At 41.7% G+C, this 22,968-nt stretch overlaps 1 protein-coding gene across 1 annotated transcript in view; it reads right to left on the reverse strand.

Annotated features, from left to right (window-relative positions):
* The window catches only part of LOC108497629 (transmembrane protein 132C-like), a 134,398-nt gene extending 114,070 nt beyond the window's left edge, over window positions 1-20,328 (reverse strand). The window contains exon 1 of the mRNA XM_017815380.1: window positions 20,302-20,328. Within this exon, the coding sequence (XP_017670869.1) occupies window positions 20,302-20,309 (8 nt within the window). The 5' untranslated portion in view covers window positions 20,310-20,328. The remainder of the gene's footprint in view (window positions 1-20,301) is intronic.
* Window positions 20,329-22,968: the final 2,640 nt, after the last annotated feature.

Below are 22,968 nucleotides of genomic sequence, written 5' to 3' on the forward strand. Positions count from 1 at the left end.
ACCAACACAGAAACCTGCCCTGAGTTTTTAGAGTATTTTAAAGTGTTTGCTTTAGGATAGCCAGAGAGGCCCAAAGCCCAGCTTTAAAAGAGTCCTTGGGGAACACCCCAGACAAGCTGAATCTGCACAACTTCAGTTAACCTCATTAATACTGAATTATCTCAGTGGAAACAGTAGAGGCTAATACAGAAATCTATGGAATTTCAGAAAAAAAAAACGCATTCTGCTTGTAACTAAAAATTCTCTCCACAGAGTAAAAGTAGATGAACCAGGACAAAAAGAAAAAAAAAAAAGGAACATTTCAACTACCCTACCCCAAATGGAGGAAAACAACTCCCCTTTATTATCAGCACTACTTTGGTTTTTAAACTCCTTTCACTTTGCCCTCCCAGGTCCCAATCTGTCTGTAAATCATTCTGTATTGTCAGGATGGGATATAAATGACAGCAGGTTTTTTGGGTCAGAGGGTGTCTCTGAGAATGCAACTCCTGTGTGGCACCCCTGAGGCTCTGTGAGGGTCCAACACTCCTGGGGACATTGTTCGGGTCATTTTCAGGCACTGGTTCCTTCTGTTCAATGGAACTGAGGCCATTTGTTAGTGATTTTCTAGGAGGCATCTAATAATCTTATTTAAAAACCAAAACATGCAAGGCCAGCCAAAACAGAGCTTCTAATGCTCTTCAGCCCTACTCCAAGTGTGAGCTGTTCCAGCTCTTTGAAGTGTGATATCTCTAAGGACAAGCACAGGTTCTGTGCTGCTCCAGGTGTCCTGCATGGAACAATTCCAGAGCTGCAGCCCCAGCAATGCCTTCAGCTCTGCTCTTGCCCATCACCCAGCACACCTGGCTCTCAGGGGCTGTAACTCTCACACATCACAGTGATTTCACTACTCCCTGCCACAGCAGAACTGTGACAGACTCTTGTAAAAACAAACCAGGATACTTCTCAACTACCAAATAAACTGCTATGGGCAGGGTTAGCTGCAATAAACTGAATTTTCAAAATGTATTGCAATAGGATAGGTCACATGATTGGTTTATTCCCAAATATTCTCTTTATTCAACTCTGCTTCTTAATTTTTTTTTCTCCTTTTCTTTTTATACTGATCCATAAACACAGGCACGTGTCAGCTGTAAATTGGCTGGAATCTTCCCTGCAGCACAAGAACAAGAACTGTTGGACTGAAGATGAGTTGGTTAATTGTAGGATAGAGTCTTGAACCTCCCAGAGCTCAGTGCTCAGATACCCACAAAAAATAGGAAGATAATCAAAGGAACATGTGTGTCATTCCCAGAGCAAGACAAGCCATCTAGTACAACACTGCTGTTAGAACATCAGCTTGCCTAAGTTTGCAAAGCTTGTTGGGAATCACAGGCTGCTCAAAAAAGGAGCAGAGAAACCCCTTCTAAAATACACTCCCTGACTAGAAGGTGTCCTCACCAGCTATGGATTTTGCACTATACATTTAAGAGCTGAGGAACAAACAGAAAGCTTAGTGAGAAATGGTTTAGCAAATAGAATGGCCAGTGTGTCAAAGCATAAGAGGCAGCAGGAAAACCAGTATGAATTTAAAAGAAAGGGTCATTTTACTGCCATAGTTCTTGCTGGTGTCAAATCCAGGAAGAGCAACTGCAATCTCTAATCCTTGGCCTAATTCCAAAGTAATAACAACAGATTGGCCACAACAGGGGCTTTACATGGGTCTTATCACCACAATCATCAATAGATTCAGTCTCATTAAATACTTCAGTGCTGTCACATTAACAGAGAATAAAGAATTATTCATTTACCATGACAAATACAGGGACTCAAAAGAGATTCGTTCATCACAACGCAGAATACAGCAGAATTTCTTCCTGGTCCAAACCATCCACATGATTTGAGCAACCTGGTCTAGTGTAAGGTGTCCTTGTCCATGGCAGAGGGCTGGAACTGGGTGATATTTAAGGTGCCTTCCAACCCAAACCATTCTGTGATTCTGTCATTTGCTCTCCTGAGTTGTGCTGCAGTGCTGAGATCCTTAAACAGGCAGAAGAGACTTTGTATGTTCTATCCAGTCCTTGAATGGCAATTTCTGATACTGCATCCAAAATTAAAGCAAAACTGCTTAACCTCTGTATTTTACTACCTGACCTTCAAAGCTGATAAAAGCATATTTTTTTTCCCTTGAAAAGGAATAAAGCCATTAGGGAGGCCAGGAAATGCTTTATCTCCATCTCAGGACTCTCATCCAAAAGCCTGCATTATGTTTTTCTTTCTCCTCTGTGCCAGTTTGGGAACGTGATTAGGGGATGGCATTACTGGCCACGACACAGAACACCAGAAACATGTCCTGACTTCCAAAAGAAGAAAAAAATCCATGGGTAAGACACATAAATAAGATGGTATTGGCCTGAAAACTCGAAAGGGAAATTTTGTAGAGCTTTTGCCAGCATAATGGAGTTGAAGGAACAGCATTTAGGTTTCTGTCATGCATAAGTATCAAGAAAATTCTCTTACAGACTGATTGCATGGTACCATCTTTAATGTGACTCATGCACAAAAGCAGGTTCTTTCTTGCTAAGGCTCTGTTTTGTACACTCACATGTTACAAAGGCACGGCATGTCTTCAGTAACTGCATCTTCCATTTAATTAAGAGCGTGTGACTGTGGAGGATAAAGTAGAAGAGGATAAAGTAGGAACGTTTAGACTTTCAAATGGTTGTGTTTAATAAAGAAAAATCACCTGCTTTGAGGAGGGGGTGTAATTTGCTGGGGAACAACCTACCTCCTGCAATTCGAGAGCTGTCACCCTCTTTCACTGCCCACCAAAGACAGCTGGAGAGAAATTCATCTTGTAGGAAAAAGAAGAGTCAGAAAACTGGTAGAGGAGTTTGGGGAGGTTGAGTAGATGTATGAGAGATGGTTTATCTAATCTTTAATTAAAGGAAATGACCACTCCTCAGGAATCTAAACAGACCCTCTCAGTGTGACCACAATCATGCACCACACACAGTGAGCTCTGCAATGTCTGCTCCTCAGGATCAAGAGCTACTCCTGCTCATCGCTCATACTCTGCTTTTTGGGCATGGTAAGTTCATCAGTCCCCAGCAGTGGCAGAGCAAATTGTGACCACGTGACTGCAACTTGCCACCGAGTGCAAGATTTTATTTACTCATTTATGCATTTGCCTGGGGACCATCTGAATCTCTAATGCCTGCAGAAGCTTTTGAGGCAATGATGCCTCATCATAGTGACTTAGTATCGTTAATTTTAGAGATTTTTTTTTTTGTCCTGCTAGAAAGAGAATATTTGAACCAGAATATACACCTGGTAACTACCAAGATTTCTACTTAATGTTGCTTCCTTTTGTCCTTGCAGATACTGCCTGACTCCAGGTTTTAGGAGATTTAGTGCCACTACCTAAGATAAAAAATTTGATTTGCTGTTTTCCCGGGAGAGGTTACAAATACGCAGGTTTTATCACTTGACTTTTCCCCCCTCTTCTATGTTTAGATTATCTGTGCTGTTACAATCTCACATGCTGAATGCTCTCTGCAGCTGCAGAATGTCTCACAGATGCACAGTAAGCTCCTCTCTTTATAGCAGCATTGTGCCACAGCACAGGGCAGTGGATGGGAAGCTATTCCTGGATACGATTCCAACTTCTTGTGTGACATTGGACGAGGCCTCTCAACCTCTCTGTTCTTCATCCTTCTTCTCCGAAATGCTGATGGAAATATAAACCCCCTTGATTGCAGAAAACTTGGAAATCAAAGGAGGAAATTTCAAAAGAAATTCTATTTATTTCCCTACCAAAACATGCACATCTGTGATGAAAGAAGACACTGCTTTCCATATCTCTGTCTCCATCCAGCACTGAGATATACTGGGGTTTTTCCACCTCAATTTTTTCTCCAGCTCTCTCACTTCCCTCATCTCCCTCAGTCTTTCTATGGACTTTGAAATTTGGCCCTAATGTTCTGGGGTTTGGTTTTGTTAGTTTTTAAGAGCCCATTCCAATGTTTTACCAACCTTCCCACGAAGAAATTTTTCCTAATATCCAACCTCAACCTCCCCTGGCACTACTTGAGGCCACTTCCTCTCGTCCTGTTACTTGTTTCCTGGGAGAAGAGATTAAAACCCACCTCACTACAACCTTCTCCAGACTCTTCCCCAGCTCCACTGCCCTTCTCTGGACACACTCCAACCCTTCAGTGTCTTTTTGGCTCTGACAAAGGGCAGTTGGTTTCCACTGCACTTGGAAACTGTTTTCTGGCAACAGGTACTGACTTGGAAAAAAAAGTCTCAGCACATCACACTCCTGTGGTCTGGGATCAGCAGGAACACAACTGCAAAGATGGTGGTGGCCCCAGTAGGATACTTCAAATCACAAAAAGAACTCAGAGCTTTTTTAAAAGATATCAAAAAGTAAAAGCCCAGAAATAGAACTTCGTGAGTAATTGATTTGCTGGTCAGACTAAACCACGAACAAAGGTAAAATTATTACTGTCAACATAGAATGGTTTTAGGGGATGTTATTTACCAGAAGGCAGGAAAGAATGTTACTGGATGAAATGATTTTTTTTTTTCATAAATTGAAAGGCTCTGTTTCATTTTCCGGTTGTTCAGCTCTTTCTTAAATTAAAATTTGACATATTAATTTCTTTGGCTGCCTCAAAGTTGTACTCCTCACTGAACACGTCATTTTGCCAGGAATTTCAGCCAAACTCAGCTCCTAATAATCCTGAGCTATAAACACCACAACAATGGAGGTTTTTCCATTATTGGAAAGAGGGAGCTATACAGCATTTCATAGAAATAGTGTTGGAGGCAAGAGCAGAACTGTTTATAGAATTGCTACTACAGAAAGGATTTTGAGAAGATAAAAGATCTCAGGGATCAAAGACAATATGACATTAAAACACTGCATCTGAAAAGGAGCAAGAAAGGGTTTTTAAATGACTGTAGGTACTGAGGCTTTAGATTGCACCTCACCTAAAAATCAGCCTCTGGCATGAGAATTGGACATTTTTAAATACTTAGAGGAAAAATCTCTCTCTCCTGATGCCCTCTGTACTTCCATCATACATGGGAGAGCTCTCATTTATCTATTCAAATGGACCAACCACATCTCATTATATTCATGAGAATCACAAGGCAGAGAGAGTTTAGACTTTTTCTAAATTTTCTGTTCTCATTTATAACTCCAGCCTCCATTTTTTTGCTTCTGTAGTAGACCATGAACTGTCCTAGGAGTGGTATTGCAAAATGATAAATACTTGAATGTGGCATTATGTATCACCCTTTGTTACAAACAGAATAGTTTTCTGTGATTGGGAAATCCATTGCTTGCAATCGAGCAGGCACAGTCATCTGTTCAGTTCAGAGCTGTTTAATAGAATATTCATACTTCATATCTTTTATGTTGATGGAGTATGAACTAATCAAATTTTCATCTTATCTGTGCTCTATGAAACAAAACCAGTCTTTAGACACATTAATTTCTAGCCGAGGCTTTTCCAGTCTGAAAACATCAGATTCGCAGGCCAAGCGTTTTGTTTGCCACCATGTATCAGAAAATGAAGTTCTGAACGGACTTTTCAACCATGTTAAAAAACTGTACATATATCTAAGGGTTTCCTGCTGGACTCAAAAGTAACCCATGATCCTGCTGTGTCCTTCTAAAAGGCAGCACTGCTTCATTCTCAGTGTTTACGCCCTGTGCAGATGGGATTTCTGCTTTGATGATTGAATTATTTTTGTTTATCTTTTGATGACATGACTAATCACAGACTGACTGTTGTAGGCTGAATGTTGGCAAAATTCAGCTCGAAATTTTCTTTTGCTGGCCTATAATTAGAAGCACTGGTGGTAACACGCAGGTTGGTCTTTTCCACATCTGTCACTTTTCAGTGAATTTCTACTTGTTTCTGTATTGCTGGTTTTTGCAACAACAATTCAGAGCATTTTCCTAGTTTAAAAAAAAAACACCTAGCTTTTAAAATTACTTCTGAGCAACGAGAAAAGTAATTCTGGGCAGAGGAACAACACTGACAAAATTCTATTGCTCACAGAAGGAAAGTAATTTTTGCAATGAATGAGAAAAAGCCAGTCCTGACTTACTGTTCTATCTATCTTCATTATTCCAGGAAAGACCCAGAAGCAGGTTCAGTTTGGAGCTTACACATCTCACTATAAGCTGATATATATATATATGTATATTTTGCATGATCAGCTTGGCAACTATTTTTGACCATAAAAAGAAAGACCTCAAAAATCACAGTAAAAACCTGCTCAGATTATTAAAGGTATTACAGCAGTTAAAAATCTAGAAAAGGACACAGCACAAGATCCAGTTCCAAGAAGATATGGATGCTCATTCCATGTTGGACATCTCATAACTTCTTTTCAGGCACCTCAAAGATGTCCTTCTGTACAACTGATCCAAAGTTAGTTAATTAAAAGAACCTCTGTTTGAGTTTTTTAATTCTGTACTTGGCTTCTTGGGAAATGGATGTGGTTTTTTCACGGTTTAATAATAAAAGCCGGTGTTGGAAGGGGAGCTTAATTTTTCCTCATAGAGCAATACAGTCTAACCACCCTCCTCAGAGAATGAAAAATGGAACTTACTTGCACTGCCCAGAGTAAGAACAGGAAAAAAAAAAAAAGGTTTACCTAATGGAAAAATAAATGTTATATATAAATATATAAGGTGTGAAATCATCTATGACCCTAAAGGACTTCACAGAAGTATCTACAAGCTGCAACGTGGGGAAAAGTCAGAGACAAGGGCAGAGATGCTGGAGTGCTGAATTACCTTTTTTAGATTACCTGATTTTCCACGGGAGAGAAATGTGCCTGAACTACATCCCCAGAGCTGTGTCTGCTCTGCAGTTTCTCCCACACCGGTGCTTGGGGAGGGACCTCTCTGCCTCCAGCCCTCACCCACCAGGTCACGCCAAAATACTCCAGCCCAGGCGTTTCCCTGACTCTGCTATTTGTACCATAGATTTTTTTTTAAGGATGCTTTTACCCCTTGGGAAGAGAAGCAGAAAGGGGCCACCAATGTAATTTGATGTGGTTCCCAGCCTGAGTGGCACAGTCGTTTGTCTTTTGTTACTATGAAAATCCCCGCACAGAGGAACTGTGAGTGGGCGGCCAATTAAAATGTCAATAAAAGTAAATACATTTAAAGAGGTCGTGGCCATGCATTATGCAATAAGGCAAAAAAAAAAAGGCTTATATTTGTATCATGCTAATTAAATTGACATGGTTATTGCAAATCATTTTGTTTCACCTGGAGCTGTAATTAAGTGACACCACTTAATGAGAAGGAACCAGCCCTGACTGAACAAGCTCCTGTAGTAAAGCTCCTCTGACAATGAAGGATGTTTCTGTTTACATCTCTCATCATTTCACACTCCCAAATGCCAATGTCTTTCCAGTGAGGTAAACACCATTTTTAAAAATAAACAATTAGGAGCATTTGTAATTTTGGGCAGCCTTTAACCTAGCTTTTCACTAGCTGCTTTGCATGCTGAACAAAAACAAATAATTGAAATCCTCTGCAGTACTATTTCTCCTAAAGATAGATCTTAAAAAGTAAAACATCAAAGTAATCAACACAATGGTTGAGGAAAACTGTAGGAGCTTTCCCTTTTCTTATGGGAATTGGGAAATGTGAAGACATTCAAGTGACAAGTCACTCTGATTTTCTAATCTGCTGCAATGCTGATTGAAGAAAAGGAAATGTGGGGCACAATTCAGACACTGCAATGACAGGCTTATGTTTCCACTCAACTATTTTTAATTAGGTGGGATATGAATCTGGAATTTTTAAACTTAGAATTTTTAAAAATACAGAATTTGATCAGCATCTGAATCTATTTAAGTTCTTAATTTTAATCTCCCATTTTAATTGTCTTTCCAGCACAATTTATTTAATCTGGAGACCCCGAGTTAAGTTCTGCTCTCCTTCACAGTGATTTTGGCGGGATTATTCTACATTTAGAGAAGATTTATACATCAGTTTGGCTCCAGAACTTCCAAAAGAAGTTGGAATAATCAGAAATCCCAAACTATTTGTAGCAAGGGCTTATACAACATACAGAGACAAGACAGAGAGATACAAACACAGCTCAGTGTTAATTCTCCTGAAGGCAGAACACCCCCCAAGTTTATTTGGAGGTGCAGCAGCAGCTCCTGCTGACATCTCCTGCCACACCATGGAATTGTGACGGACGGCACTGGGACAACACAAAAATGAGGCTTCAAAGGATTTTGCCGCCATCAGCCCCACCAACCACGGCCCCGCTCTGCGCAGCCAAACTTGGCAGGATTCTTTTATTACGGTTCATTCTGTGGGCTCTGCAGATCCCATAAATATTTTCCTACACAGAGAAGCCTTGCCACATTAATTATAACAGGATTGCTTTGCTAGGCAAGAGGGAACACTGCCAGGATCTAAAAATTTGGCATCTTGGCGTTTAATATCCAGAACAACTCAAATACGAGATGTAGCTGCAATTCCTGCTGGATCTTTCAAGTGCATCATCAAATCTGGATCTCCAATTTATTTATTTTTTTAACGCTTTCAAACTTGAAAGTGAATTCAGTGCTTTTAGAAAAGCAGGATAAATAGAAATGCTCTGAGCCAGGAACACTGTTGGCAGGGTCTGTGAAAACTCTTTCACCCATTTCTGTGAGAAAGATACTATTTTTATCCTGGACCGTTCGTAAAAAAAGACCATCCTTCAGGTTTACTGTGTAACACAGTCAGCACAAGACTGGGAAGGGAGTCTGACAGATTTTAAATTATTATGGAAATCATATTTTCTAAGCAAAATCTGGGTATGTCTGGAGAGAAGTCTGACTAGAAAAGGCTCATTATAATGTTTCATCCCTTTATTACTGCTCCTAGAGGTAGCTCAGAATCCCTTAATATCTTTGTGTTAGCAGGAATGAATTTTCTTAAATCTATCTTCAGCTGAAAGGCTGAAAACCAGTACTGACAACATGAAATTGTTGTGATTGTTATGACATCAAGATGGATCTGAACTAAAGTGAATGAAGATAAGACCCAACTCCAAGGAACCCTAAAAGTGAATTCACTCTTAGGAGGAAAACTGATTTTCACAAGTCAGTGTAATAAAAATCACTAGTACAGCTCATACTTGTGACATTTTGGACTCAGAGCTCCTGAGATTTCAAGGTCTGGGGAACCCAAGCCCAGAACTCACCAAATTCAACACAGAAAACCAGATTCCATTTTTCAAGAGTTCTGCACACAAATGTTGCCTTTGTGGCAGACTGAACCTTTCAGCTCGAGTTTAGCTGGGAGGAAATATTTAAAGAACATATATGCTTCCTTCTGGGTAAAGAGGCCCAGCAGTGGAAGGGATTTTTATTTCAGTGTGTTTAAAACCCAAGCTGTGCTTGTTTACTGCCTTATCAGTCACCCCAAATCACAGATACACATAAAAATAACAAAGACAAAATTAGATTTTAGGACACACAGCGCACCCAGAGCCTCACTGGGGATGCATCCACTTGATTAGGAGGTCAGTTAATATCTGCTTACAACCAGGCACTGTCAAAAGTCAGAACAGCAAGACTCAGTCACTCCATCACCTGAGGTGGGTAAAGGAGCTCAGTGGGACGGACAGACAGACAGACAGACAGACAGTTGGCCGTCAGGAGATCCGCCACCAGCACCACAAAGGACTTGCAACCATCCATCTTCACAGGCAGATCTGTCTGCTCTCTGCAAACCACTGAGCAAGCTGGCAAACAGCCAAACCCTCTGCTCTTTCTCCCTCTTCGTTTTTTTTTTGGGGGGGGAGGGGGCTGGAGAGGGAGAAAGGAAACAATGCCAAGACAACCTTGGCACTTCTCCCCGTGTTTGTCACCACTGCCTCTTGTTTCAGCCATTAAAAGTATTGCAACATGCATCAAAAGGCAAGAAGAGCATCTGCATGGAGGGGAAGGCAAAGGCTTTGACCCATAAGCCCTAATCTTAGCCTAAATCTAGTCCTAAATGCTAGGCAGCATGTTGGGGCTTCGAGGAACCTGGTCTAGTGAAAGGTGCCCCTGCCTATGGCAGGGGGGTTGGAACTGGATGATCCTTAAGGTGCCTTCCAACCCAAATGATTCCATGATTTTACGATCCAAAAACGACATTTGAGGAACGGGAATCAGACTTCTGTACTTACACTAAGAGTATACTTTTGGTGCTGCTAAAAAACCCCCATATACGTGTGTATGTATTTGTATACAAGTATATATATATATATAAATATATTTATTTCAGTAAGCACCAAGGTAAGAAAAAACAGACCAGGAGACTGCAGCCATTCCCCTGCAGGTTGGAGGCTGTTATTCAACTATGAGCTTGCCCACCTTTTTGCACTGAGGCTTTGTGGAAGGTTTGTTGACTGCAATCCCTTGATGACAGCCCCAATCGGTGTTTTAAATGCACTTAACTTGATTAGGTCTCACTGGATTATTTGCTTTTTCAACTACTATACGTTATAGGAGGAGTGGAATAGAAGCCTGGCCAGCTCCCAGGCATTCTTTTATTGATCCCAGCTTCATCCTTAAGGTGGTGAAGCTCCCACTGATATCAGTGAGAGCTCTTTGCCTGTGCGAGAGATGAGTGTGCCATATGTTTAGTTAAAAATAAACAAAGTGAACCGAATCAAAGAGAGTGGTGGGTGTGTGAAATCACTACTTGGAAAGAAAGAAAAAAAAAAGAAAAGAAAAGCTTTATTCCAGCCCAGGGCAGGCTCTGGAACCAGAATGGTTCAGTGATTAAGGCCTGATTTGACTTCGTCCTACCCCTGCTTCAAATTTCAACTCTGCTAATGGGCATTTTTTGGACAGCACAGCCAGAGAGGATTCCTGAGTTACTGCTACCCAAATGTTTTTTTGTAACAGCCAAGCAGTTTTAATAATGATTTTCAATAACTACAAACCTCAGGTGGTTTCAGGCATGTTGCACCCTAAACACAGGTTTTACAGTACATTTTTATAGTCCAGGCCATCACCAGTGCCCCTACTACAGACCTTAGCTCACCATAACCACTAAGGAAGATTTCTGTTCATCACCTTGTTCTTCTTTCCCTTTCTAAAAAAGCAATAATAACTTTTTTTTTAATTACTAATTCCTTTTAAGCTTAAAATACAGCCAATAGGAAAAAACCAAAAAATTAACTACAAAAGGCAGGAATTAGAAGCCACACAGCTGAAACTAATAGAGACCACATTTATGTAAGTATGTGTATTTAAGTGTTTCAGGTTTAGGATAAGATCCCCTCTGCCAAAAATGTGGCAGCTATATTTGCAAGTCTCGATGGGAAATGTTATAAAGAATCAAAAGCAAACAAATTTTCCTTTCAAATAAACTTGACCCGTATGTTTCAGACATGTGTTTCCCTTTGAGTCCTTGTCCTCCTTTGATGGTGTTACATACTTTCCCCCCCTTTAAGAGCAAATACTTTGTTGTTATAGCAATACTTTCCCACAATCCCACCATCAGGGCCCCCCTGGTTTCCGAAGGCAGGGCTGGAAAGTCATCCCTCCTTGCACAGAGCTTCTCCAGGCAGGATGCCCCAAGCCTTGTCCTGCACACAAGCTGTAGCTATTGCACTGCCATCATCACAGCTGGGGAGAAAATAATCCCAGTGTCACATAACTCAGTGGAGAGGCAAACTGGATTCACTGATGAATTATCTATAATCTCTTGCACTTTGCTGTTCTCTTGTCTTGCACTCTCATTGATGTGCCTTTTTCCTCTTTTGTTCCTAAGCAATTTGTGTGGAATTAGCTCAAACCTTCCTCCTCTCGCTGGGATGAGAAGGTTTTGAGACACCTGAAAAAAACTTGCCTCACTGTAGCTGACACAACTTTTGGGTAGTTCACAACATTCCTGTTGGTTTGGAAATGAACAGCACCCACAGGAACACAGGGGCAGCAGGCTGGCAAAGCACTAACTGGAGTGTCCACCAGGACTGAACGAGACCCCCAAGCCCTGAATTCCCACTAATCTCCAGGCACTGTTCTCCTGGATAGCGTGCATGGAAGAAAAAGACCCTAGATAGTCTGCTTTGCAGGATGAAACACATAGAGAGCTCTCCTGAGAATTTCACCTGGCAAAATAAATGAGCAGGGATATCTCAAATCAGTGACATGCGTCATCTAAGAGCTAAGCTGATTTAATTTCTTGTACAGGCCAGAGGCTGCAAGAGAAATCTGCCCCATGCTTACAGTGCTCTCCTGGCACCTCCTGACTTTCCCCTCTTCCTTCTTTCCTTCCATCCATCCATCCACACACAGAGGAAAGAAATTTCTCCCTCATTCAACCACTGCACAGGGACTCAGAGTCAGGTCTGAGCTTGGGCAATGCATAAACCATATCCAGGAGAGCACAGCCAAGGAGGAAACCACGACTAGTCCTCTTCCCTACCATGTCAGCCAACCCTAGCAGGGTCACTCAGAGCAGTAGAAACTGGTACCATCAAGATGCAGCCTGGTTGAACACCTGCCTTGCCATCTATTTACACTGTAATCCCAACCAAGACTGGTCCTTGGGAATGGCCATGCCCTCTGCATGCAGGACGGTCAAGATTCCCAGCAGACAGGACTGAAATACAAACACTGGACTTGGAAAAAGTGAACATCAGCTTTTGTTAACTCTGTTAGACCTGTCCCTTTGCTTGTACATTCCTGATTGAGGCTCAGCACTTTATACTTAAGCTATAACATATAAAAGAGTATATTTTAATTTATATATTTCATCTCTACTATATTCATACCGTATACAGAAATATCTTAACAGTAGGCTTACTGGCCAGTTATATAGTCTTTGTCTCTAACTAATTTTCATTCAATAAGCAAATAAACCCAGAAAACCCCAGGAAAACCTCACTGATAAATGGGTCTGTTCACAGGGCTTTCACTAGCTGAGTTCAGAATGACAAATGAAAGACTTCGGATCCATTTTTTGTTTTCAATAAAAATCTTGTTCAACAGTGTCATGAATATTCATGGGTTTGGCACAGCTCCAGATTGAGCAAGAAGAGCCAAATCAAACAAGAAAACAACAGTCCACTTGGCTCCACAAAAGGATGCACTGGGCTTTGTGTGCTGAAGTATGCCCTCAAAAAAAGGTGCAAATCAAACTTTGCTGGGACTGTGCTCAAAGGGAAATAAATTCCCCCAACACCAAAAGCAACCTCTTAGTATTAAAAAAATAACAATGCTGGGCATCAGTTACTGACAGACCCAAAGTCCACCAGCACCAGGAACATGCCCCACATCTAGAGCACAGGAGTGCAAAGGTTGAGGAGCTGGTGGGGGTGGCAGAGATGACCCAAAGCAGCACTTCAAGAGGTCCTGTGGCTCTAACAGTGTGCCAGTCCCATCGTGGTGATGGATGTGAGACACAGGAGGATCAGCTGAGTGAGGAAATACTGCAGTCTCATCCAGGGCTCTGGGGGTGGACATCAAGTTCTGCTGCTTTAACCACTCCACAGCACCACTGGCACCAAGGGAGCACACTTTGATATGTATTTATGTAATAAACATGTAACACACTGCATTATGATAAAGGATGAGAGATAATTTGCTTAGAAGGCTGTTATTTTAGAGGAGCCACAGTCATTCTCACCATTATTATTTTCAAGCCTGACCACGTGGAAATTTAATACACAAACACTGGAACTTTGATAAGAGTCTGTCCCCTCTCAGCACATGCTGGAAAGATGTTATTACTGCTGTATAACCCAGCCCAAGTGTTATCACATCAAATGCAAGTCTCACATTGTGTTTAATCAGACAAGAGGAATTGCAGCTCCAATCTCCATATTTCTCCCTCCAGGGAGAATGTCAGGAGTGGAAGGTGCAGGTAAAGCAAAAAAATGAACAGGCTGCTTAAAGGGCAAGAAAGACTTAGTCAAACAGCTGGGTTCACACCATGTAAATCTCAAGTTCTAGTGCAACCAACTTATTCACTTACATAAATACACCTACATCAGAATAAAAAGCTTAATTGAAATGATGGAGGAGGAGGAGGAGCTGCCTCTTGCCCAGTAGTAACTACCAGAGTATTGTGGATTGACTGCAACAAGGAGGAAACAGAGGATCCTGCAGTGGAATAACTCAGTAACACCAGGCTAAGAACAGGAAGTTTTACAATGGTGAAAAGTGTGTCTGGACTCAATTCATCCAAAGTTTTTAATCACTGATCCACTCACTTAAGGTGGGCACCTCTACCCTAAATTATGTGGGCATCTTTGTTTTGGACATTCTCTTTCTAAAGCATTTGAAAACAGCATGAAGACACAGCACTCCAAAATTCCTTCCCATCTGGTTAAATAGGATTACACACAAAGCTCTTTACTGTGATGAGCAATCTGCACCCACAGAACCCGCCCCAAAATTGTTACAACTGTCCACATTAACCTGCCTTCACGATGTAAGGATCTCCACACTCAGCCATGACTAAATAACTTTTAATCACGAGGTCACAACTCAGATGTTTAGATCAGGGAAAAAAAAAGAAAAAAAAAAGGAAAAAGAAAAAAGAAGTTCGACTGTTAACCACAATCAGCTTTACCCATCACATCAGAAACACTCCTTTGGAATCTTACAAGCAACATTTCTCCAAAGGTGCTTTAAGCCTTAGAAATGTGCTGGAAAGATGTTTAAAGGCCCAAATGGTCAGATTTTAAGAATTCCCTACCAAAATCAATCCAGATACCAATTTTCTCCAAAATACCTATCTGGAATGAATTCCCACACATGGCTCTTTTCTGCTCTGAATGATGAAGCTCTAATATAAAACAGAAAATAGCCTGTCTTTTTTATTTTCTTCACATCATAAGAATATGCTCAGATTGAGTTAAACTCCATTTGTGTTTCTTGTTTTTCTTTCCTTTTGATATTTAAGGAAAAGAGAAATAACAAGTAAAAACAGTTGTCTATTAAATAAACACTCGAGTGCACTTCAGACTGGCAATTGTGAATTTCAATACAACTGACTAATTTTCTTGTGCTTGTAAAGACTCAATTACTACAATCCTCTTGTATTTTTCCCCTCTTCTTTCATGTTCCTGACTCTGAATCAGTTGAGTATTCGGTGAAAAGGTAGACCACAGATCCAATATTAGCCCAGGAGGCCCCTCAAGCACCATTTAAACAATTATGAAAGTAACATTCCTTATCCTTTGAGACGTTTTTTTGTGCAGAGAAGGTTCCATGGACGTTCACCAGATTTTGCCATGAAGCTGTTAAATTTCCTCCTTAAATAGCCAGGGCTTAAATAAAAACACATCATAGAAATGAATGGCAGTGGGACATGTGGAGGAGGATATAATCATGCAACACAACGGGACAATCACTGCCTTGCTGAACAATCAGAGCTCCCCAGAACAAGAGGTTCTTGATCATTTACCCATTCCCAGGAATTGCTCTGACATCCAGCCGTGACTCACCCTCATTTAGCACTGTGAGAAGGACAGAGTTGTGGCTCTTTTTGCTGAGCCCTCTTACCTAACACTCCTCCTGTTGCAGTGCTGGGCAAGGCACCCCCAAAAATAACACCTTCTGGTGCTAGTTCTACTAACGTGGAAGAAAGGAGCAGTATCCCCAAACCAGAATAGTCAGTAGGATTTAAAACACACTTAACTGTATGATTCTCTTACATTGAAATAACCGCAGAAGCAGGAAAGTATAATCATATCAAACTTTGACCCCTTCCAACAATATTCACTGCAGTCCCCAGCACTTTCCCATCTGCAGGACTAAACAACATTTCATGAAGTACAACCTGGATTTGAAGGGTTCTTGTTTACCTCTGGCCAGAGCACACACAGCCACGTGCAGATCTGGGGCTCAAAGATCCAATCCTGCAAACACCCCACTCCTTGCACAGCATTTTGGATGTCAGCCCTCCCCACAGAACAGTCTATCAGAGCAAACTGGGCTTGATTTTAGTGCAAGCTGGCACAGAGTCATTCCCTCATGGGAAAGCCCTGTAATGGTTAATAGAGATGAACCTAAGAGGGCTGTAAAGATGTTTAATGAGGTTCCATCTGAGTGACTCTAAAATCATGCAGGATATAATACAGAACATGCAAGCCTCTTCTTGTAGATAAAAATTAGGTTGTTCCATTTTATTTTTTAAAATTTTTTACTCTGAAACGAAAAGATAATTGCCACATTTATCAGGTCATTGTGATAGGGAGCAGAGAGAACCTTAGAAAACACTTGCAGACAGACTTTTTGCAACGGCATTTTTCTTTCAAGAAGAGCCAGACCTAACAGCTGTCCCTGGGTGTCACAGGGGTGTGAGGACTCAAAGCAAATCGCCACTGGACTGGAAGGGAGGAACTGGTAACACTTCATTCTGCATCTGCATCACTCCACACACGTCCTGAGGAAGAGCAATCCTGAAGCTCAGTGTCCTCCCAGCAATCCTGAAGGCAACTGGGTAGCAGAGCCTCGTGGAGGGGACTGAGGCTACTGCAGCTTTGTACAGCTTTTCATGAGACATTTGGGAGTTTTAAGGCAACAAAATAGAAGTAGTAACACAGGAAAAGAACTGCTACTCCCATCATTAGTGTTCGGAAAAAGGTTGGGAGGGATTTTGAACAACTGCCAAAAGTTCATGGGATCAATTCCACTTCAAAATGGAGCTGTTTAAGAGCAAAAACAAAGTTCGCATGCCTCATCTGCTATTAGATCCCATTTCCCTTAAGCACTCACTGGCACACAGTCAGGGACTGTTTCCACCCTGAAGTATCTGAAATCTAATTAAACATGGGTAGGAGTAAAAACAGAGTTGAAGTGGCTGCCATAAAATTACGCCTGTGCTGAAAGGTGAAACCAGTTATACAGCAGGGCACTAGACTTGCAGTTTATTGCTCTCTATCCACTACAATCATGACATATTTGCACAGCTATGGCATCCATTAGGTGCACACAATGAATAAAAGGAGCACCTTACAGCGGGGTTTATGTCAATGTTTACTTTGAGCATGAAATAAAACCACAGTTACCATAGCAATGGACAAAGCACTCATCACCTGAGATGCTATGGAAATTAAAGAATGACAGCACAACCATACTTTAGCAACACAAAGAGGAATGAGGCATATTAATTTCTGAACAACTCTTCAGGATTTCTTTAAAGACCTTTCAGAAAATATGAACATTAACCAGCTGTCACTATCTACAGCCAGCTGATAAAATCTTCCCTCAGCCCTGTCAATATTTCTGCCTGGTGCTAATTACAGTAGCATTGCCTCAGACACATAAGAGAAACATTCTTAAGCAGTACCCTAGAGTCTGGAAAATGGAGATTACACATCATCTTCATGTGTTTCTGTCCTGGCTAGATTGTTGCTTGCAATATCCTTTCTAAGGCTTTGAACAGCTTGATTTGAGATGCTGACACTTCACTAGAAAAGTCACCAGGGACTGAGCTTTGAAGCTCAGTGTCCCCCAGCTCAGACCCTAATGGATCCAACACAAGGTTGCTGGTACCTCCCCTCAGAGACTCTGCTGCAAAGTTGAGCCCCTTGGGTCTGGAATCACCACTTTCTCATGTCATCAGGAGCACAGCAGTACCCACCAATAAATCAAAGTCCAGAGCCAAGGATCCAAGTCACCTCCTTGAATGCTGCCATGGTGTTACCTGTGAGACTCTGTGACACCCTCCTGATCCTACAGCTGACTTGTGACCCTCCAGCTGCTCTTTCTTGTGTTTGCCCTGAGCCTCTGCTTGGACCAGCTCTGTTCACCATGCACTGAGTTGACAAATTAATTAAAACTTTAACACCACCCTTTTACCATCTTCTGTGTCAAAAAAACCCAATATGACAACACATGTAAGTGTACACTGTCCACAATCATCATCACACAACCAACAAAGACTAATTACCTACCAAAAAATGGTTTGGTCATTCCTTTCTGCTGGAAAACTGAAATCAGGCTGCTAGGGAAGAGCAAATCAGAAGCTGTTGCTAATATGGCCTCTCATGGATGTCTTGAATCCAGAGGAATAGAAAGTAGCCTAAAGCCTGTGAATATTCTCATTACTTTTGATAGGACTACATTTGGGTACATTCCTAAATGACAGGCTCCTACTCTGGGCTGGTGTTTCCCTTCCATGCAACCAGAGCTTTTTCTAAACTATACATAACCTCAAGCAGAAAAATATTTTCGTTGCTACTCGTGGTATTTGCACAACCTGCTGAGACCAGGCACAACAGGGGACTCAGTGACTCCAGCAAGTACCATCACAGCACCTAATTTTTTAAAACCTATAGCAAAGCTCAGAGTCCTGAGTAAGCAGCCATGCAATCCATAGGAAAATTTAGTGTCCTCAAAATAGGATCCAGAAATGTCCAGTGTGCCAAATCAGGAATCCCCTCAGGCAGGTCAGCAACCACGTTTGTGCCTCAGGGATCCCCGGCAGGGCTGAACTGTCTCCCTCAGCACTTGCAGGGTGAGTGGAAGACTAAGCACGACTTGATGGCCAGGTCTGTCAGGGACTCTTTTATCCGAAAAAATCCAAGTTGTGATCCATGATCCACAGCTGTTTATGTGTTCTGGTTAACAACTAATCAGGGAGGTTGAGGAATCAAGCTCTAAATTTTGGTAAGTAGCAGATATTCCCTTCGACAAGCCTGTCTCTCTTGTACAAAGAGCTCAGTCTCATGGCACTTTGGAAATGAAGGGTTACATCTCAGAGCCAGAACTTGAAAGAAAAAGAGGTTTTTTTTAAGCAGCCTGACAGCTGAGGATGCAGAGGGCTCTGTCTGAAGTGCTTCCCCCATTTTTCCTTTTTCCTAAGACATGCGCTACTTCTCAAATCTCCTTTTCTCTAGTCTTGCTGATCTAAGCAGCAATATGAAAACCTAAAATGATGTTGCTGGAGATGATTAGGTTGTTAGTGCAAATTAACCCCCTGGCAGCTTTGCTAATAGAGACATTTTGTAACACACCAGGAACTAGGCAAACAAACAAAAAAAAAATGCTGAATTTTCTTTTAACCCAGTCTCATCTAAACCATGAATTAATCAGTTTTTCTGTGCACTAGAAATCTGTAGAAATGCAACTTGCTTTTCAAGAGAATACCAAACACAGAAGCACACACCTCCCTGAAGAGACAGCACATACTGGGCAGGGTGGGATTTCAAGGAAATACAGAGCACCCCAATGGGGTCCCAAAGGAAACAGTGACAAAAATTGGAGTCAAACATTCTATAGCTTATAGAAAAGCTCAGTGTTGTGTAGAAATTAACTCCTACGTGCAGAGCAGCACTTCCACCATCCTCACGCCTTGTGTGGAAGTTTAACTGTAAAGTGCTGTAAGAATATATAAACAATTTAAGTTCTTTGTGTGTGTGCTGCCATGAGTGAGGAGCAGCAGTCTGCCAAAACAGAAACTTCAATCAATCTGACAGTTTCTGTCTTAAATAATGAGCCCCACAAGCACCAATAAAACAATACAGATAAACCCATCAGATCTTATAGTTCTTCTAGCCCAGACTCCTGGATTACTCCCCATTCATCCTCCCATCCCAACTCCTCCTCCCTGCAAGCCCGGAGCTATGACATGCTGATGTCCCTCCCAGTATGATTCCAGCAAGTCACCAGTGCTTTTACATCTTTAACAGATGCTCTAAGGTTTTAAAGCCTTGTCACGCAATTTCTCTCAGGGATCCTCATTTCCATTCAGACCCACGGGCTCACACACTGTCTTGCTTACGGGGGCCTTGGTACCCAGCAGCTTGTCAGATAATCACACCGAGGATTCCCAGGAGGTTCCCTAACCCATCAGATCACAGCCTTTTTCAGACAGCCAGAAAACACTATGTTGGTTCAACTAAACTCCACTCCCAGCAGAATGAAATCTCCCTCCCTGCTGCTGGTTTGGGAGGACTGGGGTTTCTGCGGTGTGATCTTACAACGAGCCACCATTGCTCCTAATTAGGCAAAGAACCAAGGATTTAATTAACGGCTGTAACTCGAGTCACGCCAGTGCCGAGCAGCCTAAACACAGATGAAGCAGCGGTGCCTCATCTCATCTCATCTCCGGGCAGCCTCGCCCAGGCCACTGCAGAGGTTGGCAGGAGACAACGGGGCACCCAGAGCAGCGACTCCGACAGGACAAGAGCCGGAGGCACCCGCTGGCAGCAGGAACACGTGCGGCAGAGTGCTTGGAAAACAAGCCAGCAATGACTTCACTAGTCTGGCGAGACTAAAGGGAACGGGAAGGGAAACTACTTACAAGAGGGAATTTTAACAGGATACCTCAACATGAAGTTTCTGAAGCTCCGGTATGCACGAGCCTTTGCCAAGATTAACCCCACCCTCAGCTCCAGCACGGGAAGCAGCATCGCCAGCCAGCAACGCTCTGGCTGACTGATGATGCAATAATTTTGTTCTCTTCCACTTATCTGACCCCATAATAGCCCCCAGTCGATTCTTTCTACTTTTCCAATCAAAATATTAGGGGGACTTTTCAAACATACAAACCTGTAAGTGCAAAAGTCCAAATGCATTTTATAGTTATAAATATATATATTTATATATAGTTCAGGTTTGTCTACAGTCACATGGAGATAGTCCTGGATCTGGCTCAAATAACACACAGAACCAGGACTCTGGAAACATCTGCTTTCACGAGACAAAGAACATTCCAGCAAGTGTTACACCACCAATTTTTAGTAAATTCTTGTAAGACTTCTTCATTATAGGAATTCCTCCTTACAGGCAGCTGATGAAGGTTTTAAGGACGTTTTCAAAAGGGATTGATTCTCAGTGCTGAGTACTCTAGGGACTTCAGCACCACTGAACTTCCTCCTGATCTTACTGGGGTCTAAAGTCTTCTCCTGGTTCACTGGTTGCAAAGTTGTGCTCCAGCAACTCAAGTCTTGGTCAATCAGCAAATGATTTACGAAGTATGGAACACAGAATCAGCCTTCTAACAATAAATTCTCAGTCCTAAGGAGTACATTGCTTTGGAGACATCAATAGAATTGTTCAGAAGGCTTCTCAAGCACCACATTTTTTTGAAGGCATTTAAAAGCAGTCAGGGGAAGAGTGCCTGCTTTCTCTTTTCTAGGTGGCTTCAATTTCAAGTCAATAATTAGTTCCTTTTAAAACTTTATCAAACCTGACTCACTGCTACTCAAGAGAGCTCTTCAGCCCTTCACTTGTGCTGGTGAGAAGCACCTTTCTCAGTCTCCCTTTGAAGGACATCCTCACCAGCTTAGCAGTTTTGAGAATGAGTCATTTGTTTGGAGGACCCAGGTGCCTCTGGTGTGACACCACTGTCCGTGAAAAGTGCCTGCTAAGGGCTGATGAAATTAAACTGACTGGAGTGCGATGCCGCCCTCTCAAAATAGCATTAACACATTCTCTTCTTTGAGGAAGGATTTTTTACATCACAAATGCTTTTTAAATATTGGAAAATATTTACTTTTTTACTGTTAGCCTGTCATGTTCCCTAGTAAATGGCAATTAGTGCTTCAGCAGACTGTCCCCATTGCTTACTGAAGCAGAATATAAAAGCTGATAGCACCACAGCTACGAATTTACTTAGGACAAATCTTAACAAAGCAACTTGCAAAGTGCTGTTACACCTCAGTACTTGCAAAAAACCATAATCCCCACAGTGAAACGACTTCTGAATGATTTACTGTCACTTGTGTTATGTAATACAGAGATTCCCCACGGGGAGCAGAGACTCACTGTCCTGAATGTGCACACAGAGCAGGGCCCTGAATTCTTCCCTGAAACGTGAGCAGCACAAACAAGCAAACCAAGAAGGTGAAAATGTAAACACGGATGAAATGATATGTCTAAAGTAACACAGTAAGTCCTGAACAGGAGTAGAAAGAGAATCTAAGTCTCTTAACTTCCTAATTAGTGAACAATAAAGACCATTTTTTCTTTGGTTAACCTGCTCCACTGTAGATTTGTAGCTGAATTGTTACTAACCATTCTGTAGAAGGGAAAATAAACAAAAAAATCAATAAGAACTGAAGTTTCACAAGGCTAAACACCAGACAATGAAGTATATAAACCTTCATTGTGAAATATATAAAACCCCTTCAAACCATGAATCACAGCTCTGAACACTTTTGCAAAGCAACTCTGGCCTAGCACCTGACTTTGTGGGTCCCATGAATACCATAAAATAGCTCAATTTTTCAATTAAAAAATGTACCTTGAAATAATGAGACAACAGAAGCAAGTCTGAGGGCTTCAAACTCCTCTCCTTTCAGATGTCTGCTGAAATGCTTTTGTGCAGTAAAATCACTTTTAAATATTTCAGTGATGCAAAACTGCACAGGAAATGAAAAATGTTTTGTTGCAATTCTTCTCATCTGGAGACACACATGTACTCCCAGAAAAGCACCAAACTATTCTGTCTCTCTTCATTTCACTCTGTGTTAAGTTTTAAATATGAAGCAGCATTAAAAGAGCACACTCTTCATTTAAGAGTTGAAAACCAGCATTTCATCTACTGTGGAAAATGAGTACTTGGGATAATTCATCCTGAATTATGGGTTAACACAAAACAGAGAGTGATCTCAGTCTTGGTTTAGGTCAGGTATGTTTTGGTTACCTTCAGCCTCAGCTGGTGATTACAATGTCACTGGGGTTTGCCATGATGCCACCACACTGCAGAGCTAAAAACTGATAAACCAACAATTAGGCACAGGCAAATTTCAGGGCAGTAAAAGCTATTTCATCACAAGGCAAGACTAAAATGTCACTATCTAAAATTAAACAGTAACTGCTTGAAAATGTTCCCACTTTTGGTTCTTTTACATAGAGCAGGTAGAACAGCTGAGGACAGGGCTAAGCCCCTCTGAGAGGTTTACCCACTCCCTAGGGAGGCTCAGACAGGTCTTCCACACAAAGCAGGCTGAGTTAGTGCTGGAGATCCCCCTTTTTCATGACTAATTC

Source organism: Lepidothrix coronata, unplaced genomic scaffold, assembly GCF_001604755.1.
Source record: "Lepidothrix coronata isolate B3197 unplaced genomic scaffold, Lepidothrix_coronata-1.0 Scaffold51, whole genome shotgun sequence".
NCBI classification, from domain to species: domain Eukaryota; kingdom Metazoa; phylum Chordata; class Aves; order Passeriformes; family Pipridae; genus Lepidothrix; species Lepidothrix coronata.